This window comes from Daphnia carinata, chromosome 10, assembly GCF_022539665.2.
Source record: "Daphnia carinata strain CSIRO-1 chromosome 10, CSIRO_AGI_Dcar_HiC_V3, whole genome shotgun sequence".
Classification (NCBI taxonomy): domain Eukaryota; kingdom Metazoa; phylum Arthropoda; class Branchiopoda; order Diplostraca; family Daphniidae; genus Daphnia; species Daphnia carinata.
The window spans coordinates 4,329,411-4,345,083 of NC_081340.1; the positions used below are offsets into that span (position 1 = coordinate 4,329,411).

Sequence of the window (15,673 nt, forward strand, 5' to 3'; positions counted from 1 at the left end):
TACCAAACGAATGTAAAAACACGTTCTATAACTCAAGAATAGTAATATAAAAATTCACACATTCCACCTAAAATTGACATCAAGATGAAAGCTAACCTGATAACACGTATCAAATTAACCTCATCTGTACACGAAAAAATGTTAACGGATTTAATGAGGTTCTCGGGGAAACCCGAGTGTTCCTAATAAACAAGTAGCACAGGAATCCTCTCATCAAGAAAAAAAAATTTAGTTCCAGCAAATTGGACATTTAATGAACAGCCGATTCATTTTCGTGTAAACTTGCCTCGCCGTTATTTTGATTCCCTGTGTAGGTAAACTAGTTTATATAGTTTGCTTTCTTACCATCTTAGTTGTGTGGGCCCGTTTTGTTTTCTCCGACAGCTTTCTTCCACTCGTCGTCCTAGAGAAAGTACAAATCTTCTGAAAAACTCGGAGGATGTCAATGACAATTTCACTTATGCACGAACCTTTTTTGAAAAAACAAAAAAAAAAGCGTTTATAAAAGGGGAGTCGTTCTGATCGAACCGTCACATCTTCATCAGCTCTCGACTGTCTGGGACGTTAAATGGCCCAACTGTGAATATTCAGAAACACTCAACTCATTAGTCTCGAACATGCCTTTCTCTAAAGTAATTTATCTACATTTACCATTATAGCGATAACCTCTATTTTAACTCCGTTCCCTCATTAAGGTGGTGTTAATCATCGTGACTTTAATCGTCTTGGATTACGCTCAAGTGGCCGCCAACGAAGATTTACAAGTGTCTGAAAGTAAAGGCAAGAAATTCCCGCGTCACATTCAGTCGAATGTTAGACCCAAGACACAACGGCGTAGACCTTTCCTTCGCAATGGCCCTGCACGCGGGAGATCCGACAGCAGTGAAGACGGCGGAGAAGAGCACGATGCTCCAGGATACGTCATCATTTCGTATGGTGGTAGAATAGGGAAAAAAGACAACGGTATTATGAATAAAGCTGAAATGCAAAAGCAGTATTTTTAATTACCCTTACTTTTCCTCATTCTCTTTTAGGTCAACGTTACGGCAACAAATACGGCAGCGATTACAGCGTTGAATATGTTGGCAATCTATATGGATACGAAGAGGGTAATTAATGAGTTGGTTCATTACTAAATAATAATAAATTAATCAATATTATTACCTAGGACACGGCTACTTTAGCGGGTATAACAGTGGTCATAACGAGTACAGCAGCGGCTATACTGATGTGACGCACAGCCAACAAGGAACAAGCGATGGAGGTTAGTTACACAAAATTCATAAAAATATCACCTGCGAATTTTATAAATCAAGAAAGCGTTAATTTTCATGCCAGATCAATTGAGCTTAATACTTGAAAATTTTATCATTTGGTGTAGGTGGAAGTGATGAAAACGACGGAACTAAAGGTAACGCGGAAATCATGAGCGGCGTGTCTGTAATGAATGGGGACAGCAGCAGCGATGGAATGAAAGACATGGGTGGATCGATGGGCGGTCAAATGAACACTGGCGAAGACGTCGGTGCCGTAAAAGACACCAAGGGTACTGCAGATTCCGCAGGCGAGGCCACACTTCCAGCTGGTGGTAACATCGACTCTGATGGAACTGTTACTATCGATGGATCTGCAATGGACGACGCACCCGTCGCTGGTGGAGACGCTACCAGAATCGAAGCCTCAAAGGGCAAGGATGAAGTCATGGTAGATTCCGTCGTCACTGGTGGAGATGCCACTGTATCCACGGACGGAACGGAAGCAATTGGCGGAGAAACTGTTGGAATTGAAGGATCAAAAGGCATGGAAGCAATGGATGAAATGGCTATACCAGTTGATGGAGAGGCACCCGGAACTGTCGTTGCTACTGGAACTGTTGGTACCATGGATGAACTCATGGCACTCCTGGATGGCATCGGAGGAAGTGAAGGATCTACTGGTACCATTAAATCTATGGATGATTTAATGGCCATCATTGGAGGAGCAGAAGGAGTTGAAGGACTTGGTGATATTACTGGACTCACTGACGATACAGCCGGAACTGACGGATCCATCGGTAACAGTGGATCAATTGGCTCTCCAGTAGATTCGTCCACAACTGGCGCTGATGCTAATGAAGAAGGTTCACACAGTGGCGGTATAGGTAATGAAAATAATTTCCTAATCCAAAAAAAAAAAATAACAAAGATAAATTATTTTTAATTATCAGCAGGTAGCTTTGAAGAGGGGACCTATTCATCAAGCACCGAAGATGAGTACACAGTATCATTTGACTTCGTAACGGAAGACGAAGCAATTGAGCTAGGTGCCATCACCAAAAATGCCGATGCACAAAATCCATCCGGCGATGGCCACGCAGCTGGTGATGATTTTAGCATTGCATTTTTAACCGCCGACACCGCTAAACCTTCTGAAAGTGGAACGGAAGTAGCGAGCGAAATCATAACTGAAACAGGAAAGATTAAAATGATGTCTGAACCTGCAGAAATGGTCAAAGCGGAAGCCTTAACCGCAATGGAAGAGACAGGTAAAATGGTTGCCGAGCCTGCCGAGATGATGAACACCGGAGGTAAAGAGAGCATAGACACTGGAAGCGCACCGTCTCCTGGACCAGAGAAAAGCATTGCGCCTATGAGCGTGCCGGAAATCACTGCAAACAACCTAAGAAGAATGGGCCGGAACCAACAAGGCAGCTGGATACCTGTGAACAACTACAGAAACGGAGACAGAAGGTTAATACCTGCAGGAAGAGTTAATCATCCGGGTAACAGAGCAAGACCACAAAATCGTGCGATCAGCAGTCTACCCATTGAAAATCATAAGCATGGCAATTTACCCGGAAATGGCGAAAAGGTACGTAGCACTGGAAGCAAAACGGGCCCAGGACCGGTTAGAAATGCTCCAATGAAACAAGAAAAACCTGGTGGAATGTCTGGCAACGGAGCTAGTAAATTCAGAAGCATAGGCGAAGGAACTTCCGCAAACCGTGGAATGAAAGAAACCGGACCAATGGGAAGTATATCGGTCAGGGAAATCCAATCAGGACCTGGAAAAATCAAACCCATGTCTGGAAATATTGACATGGTTCACGGTGGATCAGGTAGCATGAAAGCTGTTAACGTAGCACCAATTACCGAACACAGTAAAAACTCACCTTCGGGCAATCCATCCGGAAATACTGGAAGTGGCAAGAAGAGATTCTTGAGCATGGGAAAGGGAAGAAACACTTCGGGAAATGGCGGCAAACTAGAAAGTGGATCAGCCAGCAGCAAGTCGGTGAAAACCCAATCCGGAAATGAAGAGAAAGTCAAAGGAAACGGTGACAAGTTGAGCAGCTTCATAGGAAAAGGCAGCACTAGACCGGCCAGACCTGCCCAGCTAATGAGCCCACCTCCTTCGAAAGAAATGATGCGACCCAATCCCATGAAAGGCGAAACAGCTTCTGAAAATAAAGAAATAAGTGAAGACACATCCGAGAGGCCACCTGGAAAAGGAAAAGGAGGCAAAGCATCAAAGAACGGCGTGAAAGAGAAACGACAAATCAGTGCATCAAGCTCATCTTCCAGCAGCGAAAAGGGTAAAAAAGGATCCGAAAAGGGCAAAGAAACTGAAACGTCAGAATCAGCTGTTAAATCTGCATCCGGAGGCGGAGATAAGGTCGAGAAAGTCAACGGAGAAGAAGTCAAACAGAATAGTGGATTCGTCAGGAACGGACCACTTAACATCGTCCGCTATCTACGTAAAGGTATAGGACGATACCTATAAATCTAATTTTACATTCCTCGGAGCGCAGTTTGAAGACGGACCCAAGTTCATTTTTCAAGGCTCGTTTCATTGTGTTCCACGTGTTATTGTTATAATGCTATACTTTACTGTTATGTTATTGGACAGCGCTGTGTGCTGTTCAATGAGACCTCATATTAAACAATAAAAAGAAACTGTTACAAGGTTAGACAGTATTTAAATTCTTCCACCCTGCAGTGATACGACCCACCCATTTTACGGCGTGAATAAAAAGGTAACGGGCTGGAACGATGGGGACCCATGGGTGTTTGCTTTCGTTGTCTTAGAAGGTGCCTTATTCGAAAATTGTTGCCCTTGTCTTCACCCTCGAGTTTAACAGTTTTTTTTTCCTAAGGGCGGCGCGCTTTTTAAACTCCCTTCACTTTCCCTGCACAATTACTTTCAGTCTGTTGAATCACAAAAAAAAAAAAACAATATAAATGCGACTCGACAACAAGAAGGTACAACCTTCAGAACTACTATAACCAACGAATAATATGGAACAACTTTTCGCCATAGCAATATCAAAACGGCCCAGTTGATAGCTTTATGATTAGTTTTGCATTTCTAAACGATGATTAAAGGAAAACGAGTTGGATCACAGCGCCCGTCATTTAACAAAGATTGCCAAGGAGAACTGAAAAAGCTGTTAAACCCTCATAGTTGAAGTTGTAGAACGAAATAATAAGGAAGTAAAAAACAACGGGGACTAAAATTCTAAACATGAAATGGAAAAAAGAATTCTAATTTTTAATTCCCTGTCTTAAGAGCAATACGGAGCCATAACAAATTGTCTACGAAAGGCCGTCACGGAATAAAAGTAAAACGTAATCTACTATTCCCTAATCCCCCTGTTCAAACAGCTACCAAGGAATAGAATGCGCAAAAAAAAAAAAAAATAGAAAGGAAAATCCTAATATCAGTATTTCTAAATGAATATATAAGCAAATGGTAAAAGCCAGAACAAGGAAAAAGCAAAAGTTTCGTTACCGTAAGAACCGGTCTCCATTAGACAGTTGTTGTCGTAGCAATTTCCTGTGTCTTGACGTTCTAGGCAAGTTTTTATGTAGTACCTGTCTTCGTGTTTACTTTTATTCTGAGGTATTTGTCACTGGTGAAAAAACGAGTATCATGCGGAGTAACTTCTCTTATTCCATGCTGGACGACCCTGATTTTCCTACAGGTGAAAGCTTTCATTCCGATAACAAGTATTTCACTTTTCCTAGCCACTCTGGAGAAATCAGACGAGTTTATCTAGTTGACAAATGAGAAAGAAAAAAAAATTAGTCAGGATTTTTATGGAACTTTGAAACAAAGGAAAGCTAACAGAAAAAGTTTCTGGCGACTAAGAAAGATAGGAAAACAGCGTATATCGTACACTAGTCGCTCGAAAAGAAAACATTTATGGCAAACCAATTTGTTTTATCGTGAAAAGAGCTTACCTCAACGAAAGAAAAAGGGCATGAATTCTTCATACACGGAAAATTAAACTTGTTTGGGATGCTTTCCTTGATGTGATTGGACCGTCCAGTTTTCTCCAGCAACTTTCTATCTGCAAATGTCAGTCGATGTCAATGGTGTTTGCGCTTGAACAAACTATTTGTCGAGAAACGAGAGTTTATAAAAGAGGAACGGCGTGAAACCAAGACATATCATTACCGACCCTTGGCTTTCCTGGACTTGAGAAATAAATGGCCAAAGATTGCTTGCCGATCCATTATTCCTTGCAATGATTTTTTCTAAAGTAAAAGAAAATTAACAAAATTAAATTCAGATTTTTTGTGATATCAACTTGTTTGGGAATTTTCTTTCTCAACTGAAACAGATCGTGCTGGTGATTGTGATTCTATTGCACGTGGTTCACGCCCAGGACATCAAAAACAGCGACCCGAAGTTAATCGAGGTGAAAGGAAATAAATACAGAAATCCCGGCATCATCAATAGAGGTACCCTATATGGATAAATTTCATTTGACCTTTAACAGCTTACTGTTTCATTAAAAAGTTAGTAAACAATACTTTGGTTTTAACAGAAATTTCCCCTTTAAAACCACTCCTCGCAAATGTAGTTGTGAGGTAGATACCGTAAACTTTTGAAACTACTCGGAATAATTGTAATTAAGGAATCCTTTCATGCAAAATAGATCTTAAAATTGTTACCTCGTTTAACTGTTGGGCAGAATCTGACTATATCAATGAATGTAGCTACAGTAGTGATGAAGAAAATATAAAACCTAGTAAAAAGTTAAAAAAGAAAACATTAGTAGATGTAAGCGGAAACAGGTAAACGGAAGATACCTGATTAAACCACGGTTCACTAGCTTACACTTGCGACGGGAACAATCAATTGTACTTGTTTCTTTCAGATGGATACGATAGCCGAACTCGTGGTGAAAAGGGCAGCGGGTCTGCCCGTGAAAACAATGAAGGTTAGACCCAAGAACATATTCTCGTGCACTCAATGGATTATTTTGGCAATAAACATGAGCATTAAATTTCTATACTACAGGACACCAAATCGTCTCATACGAAAACACCAAAAGAAAAGCAAAAAGAGGTATAAAATTCACAACGGGCCACAACCTTGTGCCCACTCCAGTTTTACATTTTACACCATTTCTAGCATTTCTATATACACCAGATATCGCTGTAGACGATCCGAAGAGAAAAGGTAACGCGAAAACTTGCCAATATTAAAAAATAAATACATATGCTAATTTTTGCTGTTCCTATCATTTTGTAGGCCATGGTAACAACGATGGATACAGCGAATACAACTATGGTACATAGCCTACTTTCTCTCGAGTTCAAGTAACTCTATAGATTTATTACTATTTTATTTCCCATAACTTCATATTTGGCTCGAGTATTTCCATTGTACACGTGGTAGTTTTAAAAACATAGAAATCTAAGGCAGCACGCCCTAACTTGCAGAAGATTTATGATGTTAATAACCTTTTAAAAAAAACTAGATCATGTGGAAGGCAAGAAAGAAAGAGAAAGTGAAAGTAAACAGAACAAAAACAATCAACCTGGTGCTTTGCGTCTACATTTTACGGTATTGAATGGACTTTCGCAAAAACACTCACCTCGCTTAGGATATGAAAGCGATGACATGCAAGGCAAGGCGTACGGCGTTGTTACGATGAAGTACACTAAAAGAAATGGCGCAAAAAGTAAGATAAACATTACTATAAATATCATAATTAAAACTTGCTTCAATAACTCAAAAATACAAATTGTTATTCTTACGTTCCTGCAACAGATCGACGTTCCAGAAGAAGTGGTGGTAATGGATTCGACCCTGGTGAAATCGGAGGCAAGTTATAAAAATCGATTAAATTATTTTCCGATATTGACAATTATTAAATGAGAAGTTGAGATTTTCTTATTGAAATTAAAGTAGAAGCTGTTTAAATTTAAGAAAATAATAAATTAAAATTAATGTTCACACATTTATGATTTAAGGATACATTATACTCTCACACGAAATAAAGAGTAATGATAAAGGAGGCAGAGGAATTGGAGGTAACGTAAAATCGCAACTCTCATACGTTCAACCTAATACCAAAACACACTGTCATTGATTTTAAACTGCTTATTACGGAAACGGTAGATCATTACAATGGTGGAATTCTCGGAGGATACGATATCGATGGAGGAAGTGTATACAAGAACGACGGAAGAGGCAGTAACTTTGCCGGGGGTAGAAATGCATTACTTTTAAAATGTTGTCATTCCTACTACGTTTAACTGTGGTACAGGTGGTAATGACGGTGGAAAAAGAAGCATCGAACCCACAGCTGGCGGTAAAACTAACATCACCACAAATAACGGAAATAAACCACAAAGTAAAACCCCTTTTGGTACAAACGGATGTCAACGAAAATGGTCTAGTGTCGAAGAATAACGTTTTGTTTTCTTTTAGACAGTGTCAAACACATAAACCCAAGCATAAGACACAACGGAAATGAAATCAGAAATATTGCTCCTGCTATCAGCGTCAGTAATGCAAACGGTCCGGGACAATTACAAAGTAAATAATTACCTAAAAAACACCCGTTAACGCTATCTCTTATTATTTAACCAAACAAAACGTATTTGGTTTTTAAATATTTAAAGCTACCAGTGGACCAATAAATGGAGTAGGAAGCACGGGACCTATTGGAGGAGCACGACCTATTCCTATCAATAATGTAGCCAAACCTCAAGGTAAATGCGCGTATTTCTGTTAATTTTATATCACCAAACCTACAGCTTTGCCAACAAAGACCTTCATACTGAAACTATTTGTTGTCAAATAAATATTTTTTTAAAGGTAACCACGGACCCATAACCAATAATGGCAATGCCAGCAATGGGAAAATCAATCCCCTGCCCTTGCACAGCTTAGGAAAAGTCAACACAAACACTAGGCCAGTCCAAACAATTACTGCACCAGTTAAAACTAATGAAGCAGCCAAAATAATTACTGGGCCAGTTAAAACAAATGCTGTACCAGCCAAAACAATTACTGGACCAATCAAAACAAATGCTGTACCAGCCAAAACAATTATTGGACCAATAACAACAAATGCTGTACCACCCAAAACAATCACTGGACCAGTCAAGACAAATGCTGCACCAGCCAAAACAATTAATGGACCGGTCAAGACAAATGCTGTACCAGCAAAAACAATTACTGGACCGGTCAAAACAAATGCTGTGCCAGCAAAAATAATTACTGGACCAGTCAAAACAAATGCTGTACCAGCAAAAATAATTACTGGACCAGTCAAAACAAATGCTGCACCAGCAAAAACAATTACTGGACCAGTCAAAACAAATAATGAACCAGTCAAAACAAATGCTGTACCAGCAAAAACAATAACTGGACTGGTCAAAACGAATAATGAACCAGCCAAAAGTCAAGTATTGAATAGCAGCACAAACAATGAAAACCAAAACCCAAGTAAAGATCTTAGAATCCTTATAGAACTACTCTGCTTTGCTGCATTTTCATTTTGTTTAACCCTAGCTAAGATCTACAGCCTCAGAGATTGTTATATCCTCACACAAAAATGCTAAATGTTTCGTATTAATACAGGTAGTGCTAGACCAGCAAATGGGAAGGATGGCAATAACGATGCAAGAAAGATCAACCCTGTCGTTACTTCGGGTATAGAAATCAGCAGTAGCCAAAATGGAGGAGACAAAACGAAAAGTAAACGCCTTGGCCAACACTAATGAGCCAAAAAACCGAACCTGAACTGCCTTTTCAGAAACAGAAGCATAGAAAAACATGGCTAGACGTAATTTTACCCTATCCTTCTTTACAGGCAATAATGGACCAATAAGTGTACAGAATGGTGATGCGAAAAAAAATGTCGGACCTCTTATTGCTACGAAAGTTAACCCCACAGCTATAGAACACAAACCACAGAACAATAAAAGTAAGAGCCCTTTGGCAAATGACCTTACAAAACCCAGAGAAGTGAACAAAAATGATTCTACAAATTCAGAGCGCAACGATGTGCTGAACACTAGACAAATCACGTGACTTTTTTAAACAGGTCAAAATGGGTCTGCAGGCGGGGAAAAAGATGGCAGCCTCAATGGAAACAAAGCTGACGCACCCATTCCTATCCAAATAGCCAACAATAGTACCAGTAATGAAAGCAAAGCTAAAGGTAAAATCCCTACTTCGAACACGTAATTTGTTCACCTGACATCAAGTATAGCCTACCAAACTCAATTTTTACGAATACCAACGAACTTTTTCTGAAAAGCTATCAGCGAAACAAAAAGCAGTCATAAAAGTAATGGAGAAATAAACGTCGAGCCCGTTTTCCCGCAAAAAAGCAACATTACCACAAAGAATGCAGACAACGTTAAAAGTAAATGAACCGCTTTACTCACCAACAAATAATGATGACGTTGCGCAGTCGTTGTACTAGTGGCCAACTAATTAACGTTATGGAATGACATGTGCTTTCCTTAGAAAGTAGCAGTGGACCCATTAAAAGCGAAAAAGTGAACAGCACGACCACCGGGAAAAGGAACATTGGCTCCATTATTGGTGCTAAAGGCAACAGTACAAGAATAACAGAAGGTACTTGACTGCTTAATTAGACTGCTAACGAAAACTAACCAGTTTCTAAACGTTTTCATTTCGTGATTTGAAAAGAAGTTGCTGGTGAACTGCTCAACAGTGAAAAGCCGAATAATGGAAGAAGACACGTGGGAGCTACAATAGGCGGTAAACCCACGAGCATTGCTGGTATGTGACCTATTACTGAAGAAGGCCAAGCTTCAACTAAAACTGATATGCATAGAATGTGCAAGTAGAATTTGATTAGAGGAGGGGTTACATTTGGCAAAGGAAGGGTAAGGAAACGGTGGCCTCCAAATTGTTCTGGAAAAAACCATTCCCCTATGGTACAAAATGCAAAGAATTTAAATAATTTTCATTTGCATCTTTTTCGAAAAACTCGACAATTTGCGCATGAATAATTTGAACATTTGCTGTGTAATTTACATAAAATCTAAGACTTGACATCGATAATTACGCAAATCGGCTTTCTTAACGATTATCATTTTTGCTTTTTTGAAAGTTCATGTTGGCAATGCAAGAAGACACATCGGATCGGTTATTGGCAAAAAAAACAACAATCAAGGTAACGAAAACCAAAATATGTAGATCATCTTACAATGATTAAAAATTAATTTTTCTAATAGGTAGCAACGTAAGCATCGAAATTGGGAACACAAAAAGGAATATTGGTTCCACTATCGGCGATAAAACCAATAGTGATTCAGTCATTACTGAAAGTAAGCCAATGAAAATACTTCTGATATTTCATGTTACTTATAATCGCACCTATACGTATCACATAGGCGGATTGCTGAGCACTGGAAAGAGACACATTGGATCTGTGATTGGCAGCAAGAGTATGTGTAACTAGACAAGCTTACATCATTTCTAACCTGTCCACGTAGACATCTAATTTATTCCAGCCGGAATTTTGTTTGATTTATGTGTCTTTTAGTATTGCCTGGGGATGGACAGCAAATTTCAGTGAACCTAAAGAGTCACAATCAGCCATCTTCAGTCAGCCATACGAAGCCTCATCAAGACTCTTCTGTGCAAGAAGTTCCTCTCTTTGATATCCTTTCCTTTCGATAATTGGTTTGACTTTGATAGTCTTACCATGTTTGAACACAACAATTGTTCTGTCTTTTATATCTAATCATCAATTAAAACTCTATTTAAATATATTTAAAAATGGTGCATTATTGTTGTCTCAACATTGATTAGACAGTTGAAATGATTCAGATGTAGTTGCAGATGAATATGAAAAGGGTGGTACGTATACTGTGTATTTCTATAGCTTTCTAAGAAATCCCAAGAATAAATGACAGTCATTCATTCACGAACAAAAACATGAATAATTCTACAGTTGTGTTAATGTTGGGCCATAAAAATCAAATGTTGTACAAGATTTCACTGATTGAAAATGAAAATGACACCGTAATATTCGGTTATTTTTGAGCAAAACCGTCAAACTGGGCTAAATAACAATTAAATCGATTACAAATAAATAAATCGAAAAAAAAAATCTGAATGTTAAAATACAATTATCAGCAATTCACAATACCTTGCTGTTCATCATGGTTGATTCCAGTTCCATCACACAGAAGTTGGATTGACCAGGACAATAGATCCTCCTGAAATTGTTAGCCTCGTTTGAATGTCTTCTTCACTTCGATCATCATCGAATTCTCTTTCTTGAATTTGTACTCGATTCGCAGCTTGCAAAAGAGGTAACACTGGCGATTCGATATCTTCAGCTGATTCGACTAAGACGATCCTCGATGCTGTTGTCGACGACAACGAAACGTTGGAACGCAGAAACTCCTGCGTATCTTCGGCCGAATCGACTAACAGAACAGTAGATCCAGCACCTGTTGCTGCTGGCCCTGATAATGAGACGTTAGACAAGAGATTTCCCTGGACAATCCGAGTATCTTCCTCCGAATCAACTAGAAATGAAAGCGGAGTTTGTCCAGTTGATGACACTGGTGTGGATAACACTATAGTAGACAGAGGAACGTTTCGTGCAACCTGGACATCTTCATCCGAATCAACCAAGCGCACAAGAGGTGACGTTCCAGCAGATTGCGCTGGCCCTGATAACGAAACGCTTGATTGCGGAATCCTCCGATCGATTTGGAAGTCTTCAGCTGAATCCCGCAAGAAAATTCGTGGGGTTTCCGCAACCGTTCCTGGTGAAGAAGTGTTAGAGAAAGCAATTTGCCGGACGATCTGAATGTCTTCTGCTGAATCCACTAGGAAAGACGGCTGAGTTTGTCCAGTAGTAGGTGCTCGTGCGGATAATGGAACACTAGATAGCGACACTTCTCTTGTAACCTGGATATCTTCGGCTGAATCAACTAAACGTAAAAGAGGAGCTACCCCAGCAGATTGCCCCGACCCAGATAACGAAACAGTTGGTTGCGGAACCCTCCGATTCGTTTGGAAATCTTCAGCTGAATCTCGTAAGAAAATTCGAGGGGTTTCACCAACTCTCCTGGATGTAGAATTACCTGATAGCAGAATTTCCTGGACGATCTGAACATCTTCATCCGAATCAACTAGGAGAACCCTAGGGGTCGTCGTAGACTGTAGAGGTCCAGGTGAAGAAAGCGTAGGCACAGATATTGGTTGAGAAATCAGCCGCAATTCGAAATCTTCGTTTGAATTGTCTGGAACTTCAAGCGAATTGCCCTCTATGTTGGCTAACACTGCTTGGAGGGAAGATGTGCCGGTGTTCGCTATGGTACCTTGGCGAACGATTTGCACATCTTCCACCGAATTATCTAAGAAGACAAGTGGACGATTCGGTGCTCGAGTTGCTGGAACGGAGGCTGATGCTGATGATAGGGAAATTGTTTGTTGGGGGATGTTTCGCAACAGGACATCTTCTTCGGATCTGTCCAATACCACGAATGAAGGACCTGGCCTCGTCATAGTCGATGGGGAGGTAGCTTGGACATTTGATACTGGAACTTGTACGATTCGGAGATCTTCAACTGAGTCGTCAAGAACAGTGGCTGGAACAATTGGCCTCGATGTAGACGAAAGTCGGCGATTAACTTCTTGGGGTACGTTTCGTAACACGATGTCTTCTTCAGAGGTATCCACTACTGTGAACGTGGACGTTCCAGTCAGAGATGTAGGTACATTGGGTACTGGAGCATTAGATACTGAAACTCTTTGAACGATCCTGAGATCTTCTTCCGAGTTATCCGAAATGGAAACGGAGGTAAATGCTGGTTGTTGTGTCAATGTTCCAGGATTTGTCACAGACGATAATGGCCGGCTAGTTTGCTGACGGATTCTCTCCACATCTTCATCTGATCTGTCCAATACCACGAATGAAACACCTGGCCTCGTCGTTGTTGACGGTGGTCTAACTGAAACATTCGGCACTCGAACTTGCTGTACGATCCGGAGATCTTCAACCGAGTCGTCAAAAACGCTCAGTGGCCTCGTTGCAGACGCTGGTGGCTGGTTAACTTCTTGCGGTACGTTCCGCAACACGATATCTTCATCAGAGGTATCCACCACTGTAAATGAGGATGTTCCAGTCATTGCTGATCTTGATGTAGGTACGGCAACGTTGATTACTGGAGCACTGGATACCGGAGCATTGGATACTGGAACTAGTTGGACGATCCTGAGATCTTCGTTCGAGTTATCCGAAATCGAAACGGAGACACGTGGAGGCTGTGTTGCCACTATTCCAGAATTTGCTGCCGGTAACAATGGCATCCTACCTTGCTGAGAGAGTCTTTCTAACCCCACATCTTCATCCGAGCTATCCACCACCACGACTGAAACATCAGGCCTCGCTGTTGCTGTTAATCGAGGTCCAACAACTGGACCGTTAGCTACTGGAACTTGCCGGAGGATGTCTTCACCAGACTCGTCTGAAACGACCAGCGAAATAGTCTGCACTTGCGGCGCAGTAGCTACCGGAGATGTCACAGACAAAGGGGACAGACTCATCTCCTGGGGGACGTTGCGTAACCCGAGACCTTCAGCCATGTTAGTTCCAGGTGACGTTGCTGTTGTTGTTGGTGTTCTTGGGCTAGTTACAGGGACATTACTTATCTGGACTTGTTGAACGATCCTGAAGTCTTCTCCAGAGTCATCTAAAATAGGCAATGGAACAGCAACTGGTGCTGACACTGAGGCAGTGGCTGGAACCGGAAGTTCCTGCTGGATGAAACGAACGTCTTCGGCCGAATCATCCAACAACACCAGTTGAGTCGCTGGCATTGCTGTTGTCATCGGAAGAGACACACGAAGATCGGCTGCTGGAATTTGCTGGATTATTGCTGATGGAGTCGTACGCAAAGGTGCAGGTGTGTTAACTTCTTGAATTACTCGGATATCCTCACCAGAATCATCGGAGATTATCCCGTTGATTGGCCTTTGGGTTGTTGTTGCTACAGATACAGGTGCTGGAACGTTGAACGCAGTAACTTCCTGTGGAATTTCTCGTACTGAATCATCATTCGCAACTGCAGATGGAAGTGTATTCGCCGCTGTTTCCGGAAGAGGGGATCCAACGCTCGAGATGCTGACACCAGTGTCTTCCTGTTTTATGACTACGGTTGCTGGTTGGACTTCTTTTGTTTGCAGGTGCCAAGTTGATGGGTTTCCATAGTAATATGGTTTAGGTGTTACCTGATTACGAGCATAAAGTGGTTTCTGAAATTTCAAACAAAATGGTGTTACTCTTCATGTAAAAAATGAGGATGCAATTGAAAATGTTTGCTTACCACCCAAGGAAGATCCAGCAGGCTTGGAGCAGGTTTGGGTGTAGGAGGTGATGGATAGAAAGGAGCTCTAGTTGGGACTGGCCTAACAGGTGATGGAGGAGCTACTGGGGCATGTTGGGGGTTCACATAATTAGGAACGGAATATGGTGGCCTAGTAGGATGAACAGGAGAAGGAAAGACAGGCCTGGGGGTAGTTACGTAGGGCCTAGAAGCCAATGGAACTGGATAGGTCCTTGTGGGGAGCACTGGAACAGCATAATTTGATGTCTGTCTCGGTGCTGGGAACGGAATTTGATAGGCAGGGAGATGATGGACGTGTGGAACCACGTGAGCAGGTCTAAGGTGATGAACAGGACCAGGTGGTCGGCGTACAGGAATCGGATTCGAAGTGAAATGCTGTGCGTGATGAATATTGTAATTAAGGCCTTGCTGTCTGACGTACATGGGCGGTGGGAGGCGGTAACCAACTGCACGATGTTTCGATTCCATCACATCTTGATTGAACATCTGGCCGAAAGCAGCAGACAAGAACACGGCCAAAACCAGGGCAAACTAGAGAAATGGAAAACAGTATTGTTTCGATTGCGTAACCTTGGTTATGATGCCACTCTATCGTTCAAAGTTTAAACTAAATTATATTTAAGAATTTTTGTTGTTTTTCAAAATGGCGTGGAGGTATTTGTTATTTAATTAGCTTTTTTTTTTTTAAAAAAGGATGTGTTTAAAAAAAAATTTAATTTTTTGTAAACAATACCGTACCTTTTCCGGAGCCATGTTGAATGATAACCAGATCGAACTGATGTTTGAACAACAAACCGTTTCGTTCGTTCCTTTATATACGCCCTTTCAACCTAAAGTGACTGGCTCTTCGGTTTTCACGAAGTCACTCCCACCCCCCCACCCCCCAAAATAGTCTTTGAAAAAAAAAAAAAAAAGAAAATTCACGGTAACAAAACCGAACGTTTGAAGAAAGGAGAGGAGGAGTGGCATAATAATTGCCGAGAGGAAAAGTTAGAAAAACAACAACAAACGATTCATACACTTTCTCAGCAAACGTCGTCCTT

The 15,673-nt window shown here is 41.0% G+C and overlaps 3 protein-coding genes across 9 annotated transcripts; 2 read left to right on the top strand and 1 right to left on the bottom strand.

Moving 5' to 3' along the window:
- Positions 1-359: 359 nt before the first annotated feature.
- LOC130698419 (mucin-19-like) lies at positions 360-3,945 on the top strand. 2 transcript variants are annotated; one of them, XM_057521055.2, is made up of 6 exons: positions 360-632; positions 696-963; positions 1,035-1,109; positions 1,169-1,264; positions 1,382-2,140; positions 2,207-3,945. In XM_057521055.2, exons 1-6 carry the CDS (start codon positions 618-620, stop codon positions 3,760-3,762), a joined length of 2,769 nt encoding a protein of 922 aa, XP_057377038.1. In that variant the 5' UTR covers positions 360-617; the 3' UTR covers positions 3,763-3,945. The 2 variants fall into 2 exon arrangements, with proteins under 2 accessions (XP_057377038.1, XP_057377046.1); XM_057521063.2 differs by having other exon boundaries at positions 2,210-3,945.
- Positions 3,946-5,439: 1,494 nt separating this feature from the next.
- On the top strand, positions 5,440-11,049 carry LOC130698433 (uncharacterized). Of its 5 annotated transcripts, none has more exons than XM_057521101.2 (24): positions 5,440-5,524; positions 5,606-5,726; positions 6,146-6,208; positions 6,289-6,336; positions 6,403-6,450; positions 6,523-6,561; positions 6,752-6,955; positions 7,045-7,098; positions 7,248-7,307; positions 7,396-7,485; positions 7,544-7,645; positions 7,708-7,815; positions 7,902-7,991; positions 8,098-8,730; positions 8,866-8,982; positions 9,098-9,211; positions 9,332-9,448; positions 9,548-9,655; positions 9,760-9,870; positions 9,946-10,038; positions 10,373-10,435; positions 10,497-10,589; positions 10,656-10,709; positions 10,808-11,049. In XM_057521101.2, exons 1-24 carry the CDS (start codon positions 5,510-5,512, stop codon positions 10,942-10,944), a joined length of 2,682 nt encoding a protein of 893 aa, XP_057377084.1. In that variant the 5' UTR covers positions 5,440-5,509; the 3' UTR covers positions 10,945-11,049. The 5 variants fall into 5 exon arrangements, with proteins under 5 accessions (XP_057377084.1, XP_057377090.1, XP_057377060.1 ...); XM_057521107.2 differs by having other exon boundaries at positions 6,421-6,450; XM_057521077.2 differs by having other exon boundaries at positions 6,289-6,450.
- Positions 11,050-11,111: 62 nt separating this feature from the next.
- Positions 11,112-15,465, bottom strand: LOC130698375 (mucin-2-like). 2 transcript variants are annotated; one of them, XM_059497216.1, is made up of 4 exons: positions 15,369-15,465; positions 14,610-15,161; positions 13,206-14,538; positions 11,112-12,776 (listed from the first exon to the last, which is right to left on the bottom strand). In XM_059497216.1, exons 1-4 carry the CDS (start codon positions 15,381-15,383, stop codon positions 11,449-11,451), a joined length of 3,228 nt encoding a protein of 1,075 aa, XP_059353199.1. In that variant the 5' UTR covers positions 15,384-15,465; the 3' UTR covers positions 11,112-11,448. The 2 variants fall into 2 exon arrangements, with proteins under 2 accessions (XP_059353199.1, XP_057377025.1); XM_057521042.2 differs by having other exon boundaries at positions 11,112-14,538.
- Between the last annotated feature and the right edge of the window lie 208 nt (positions 15,466-15,673).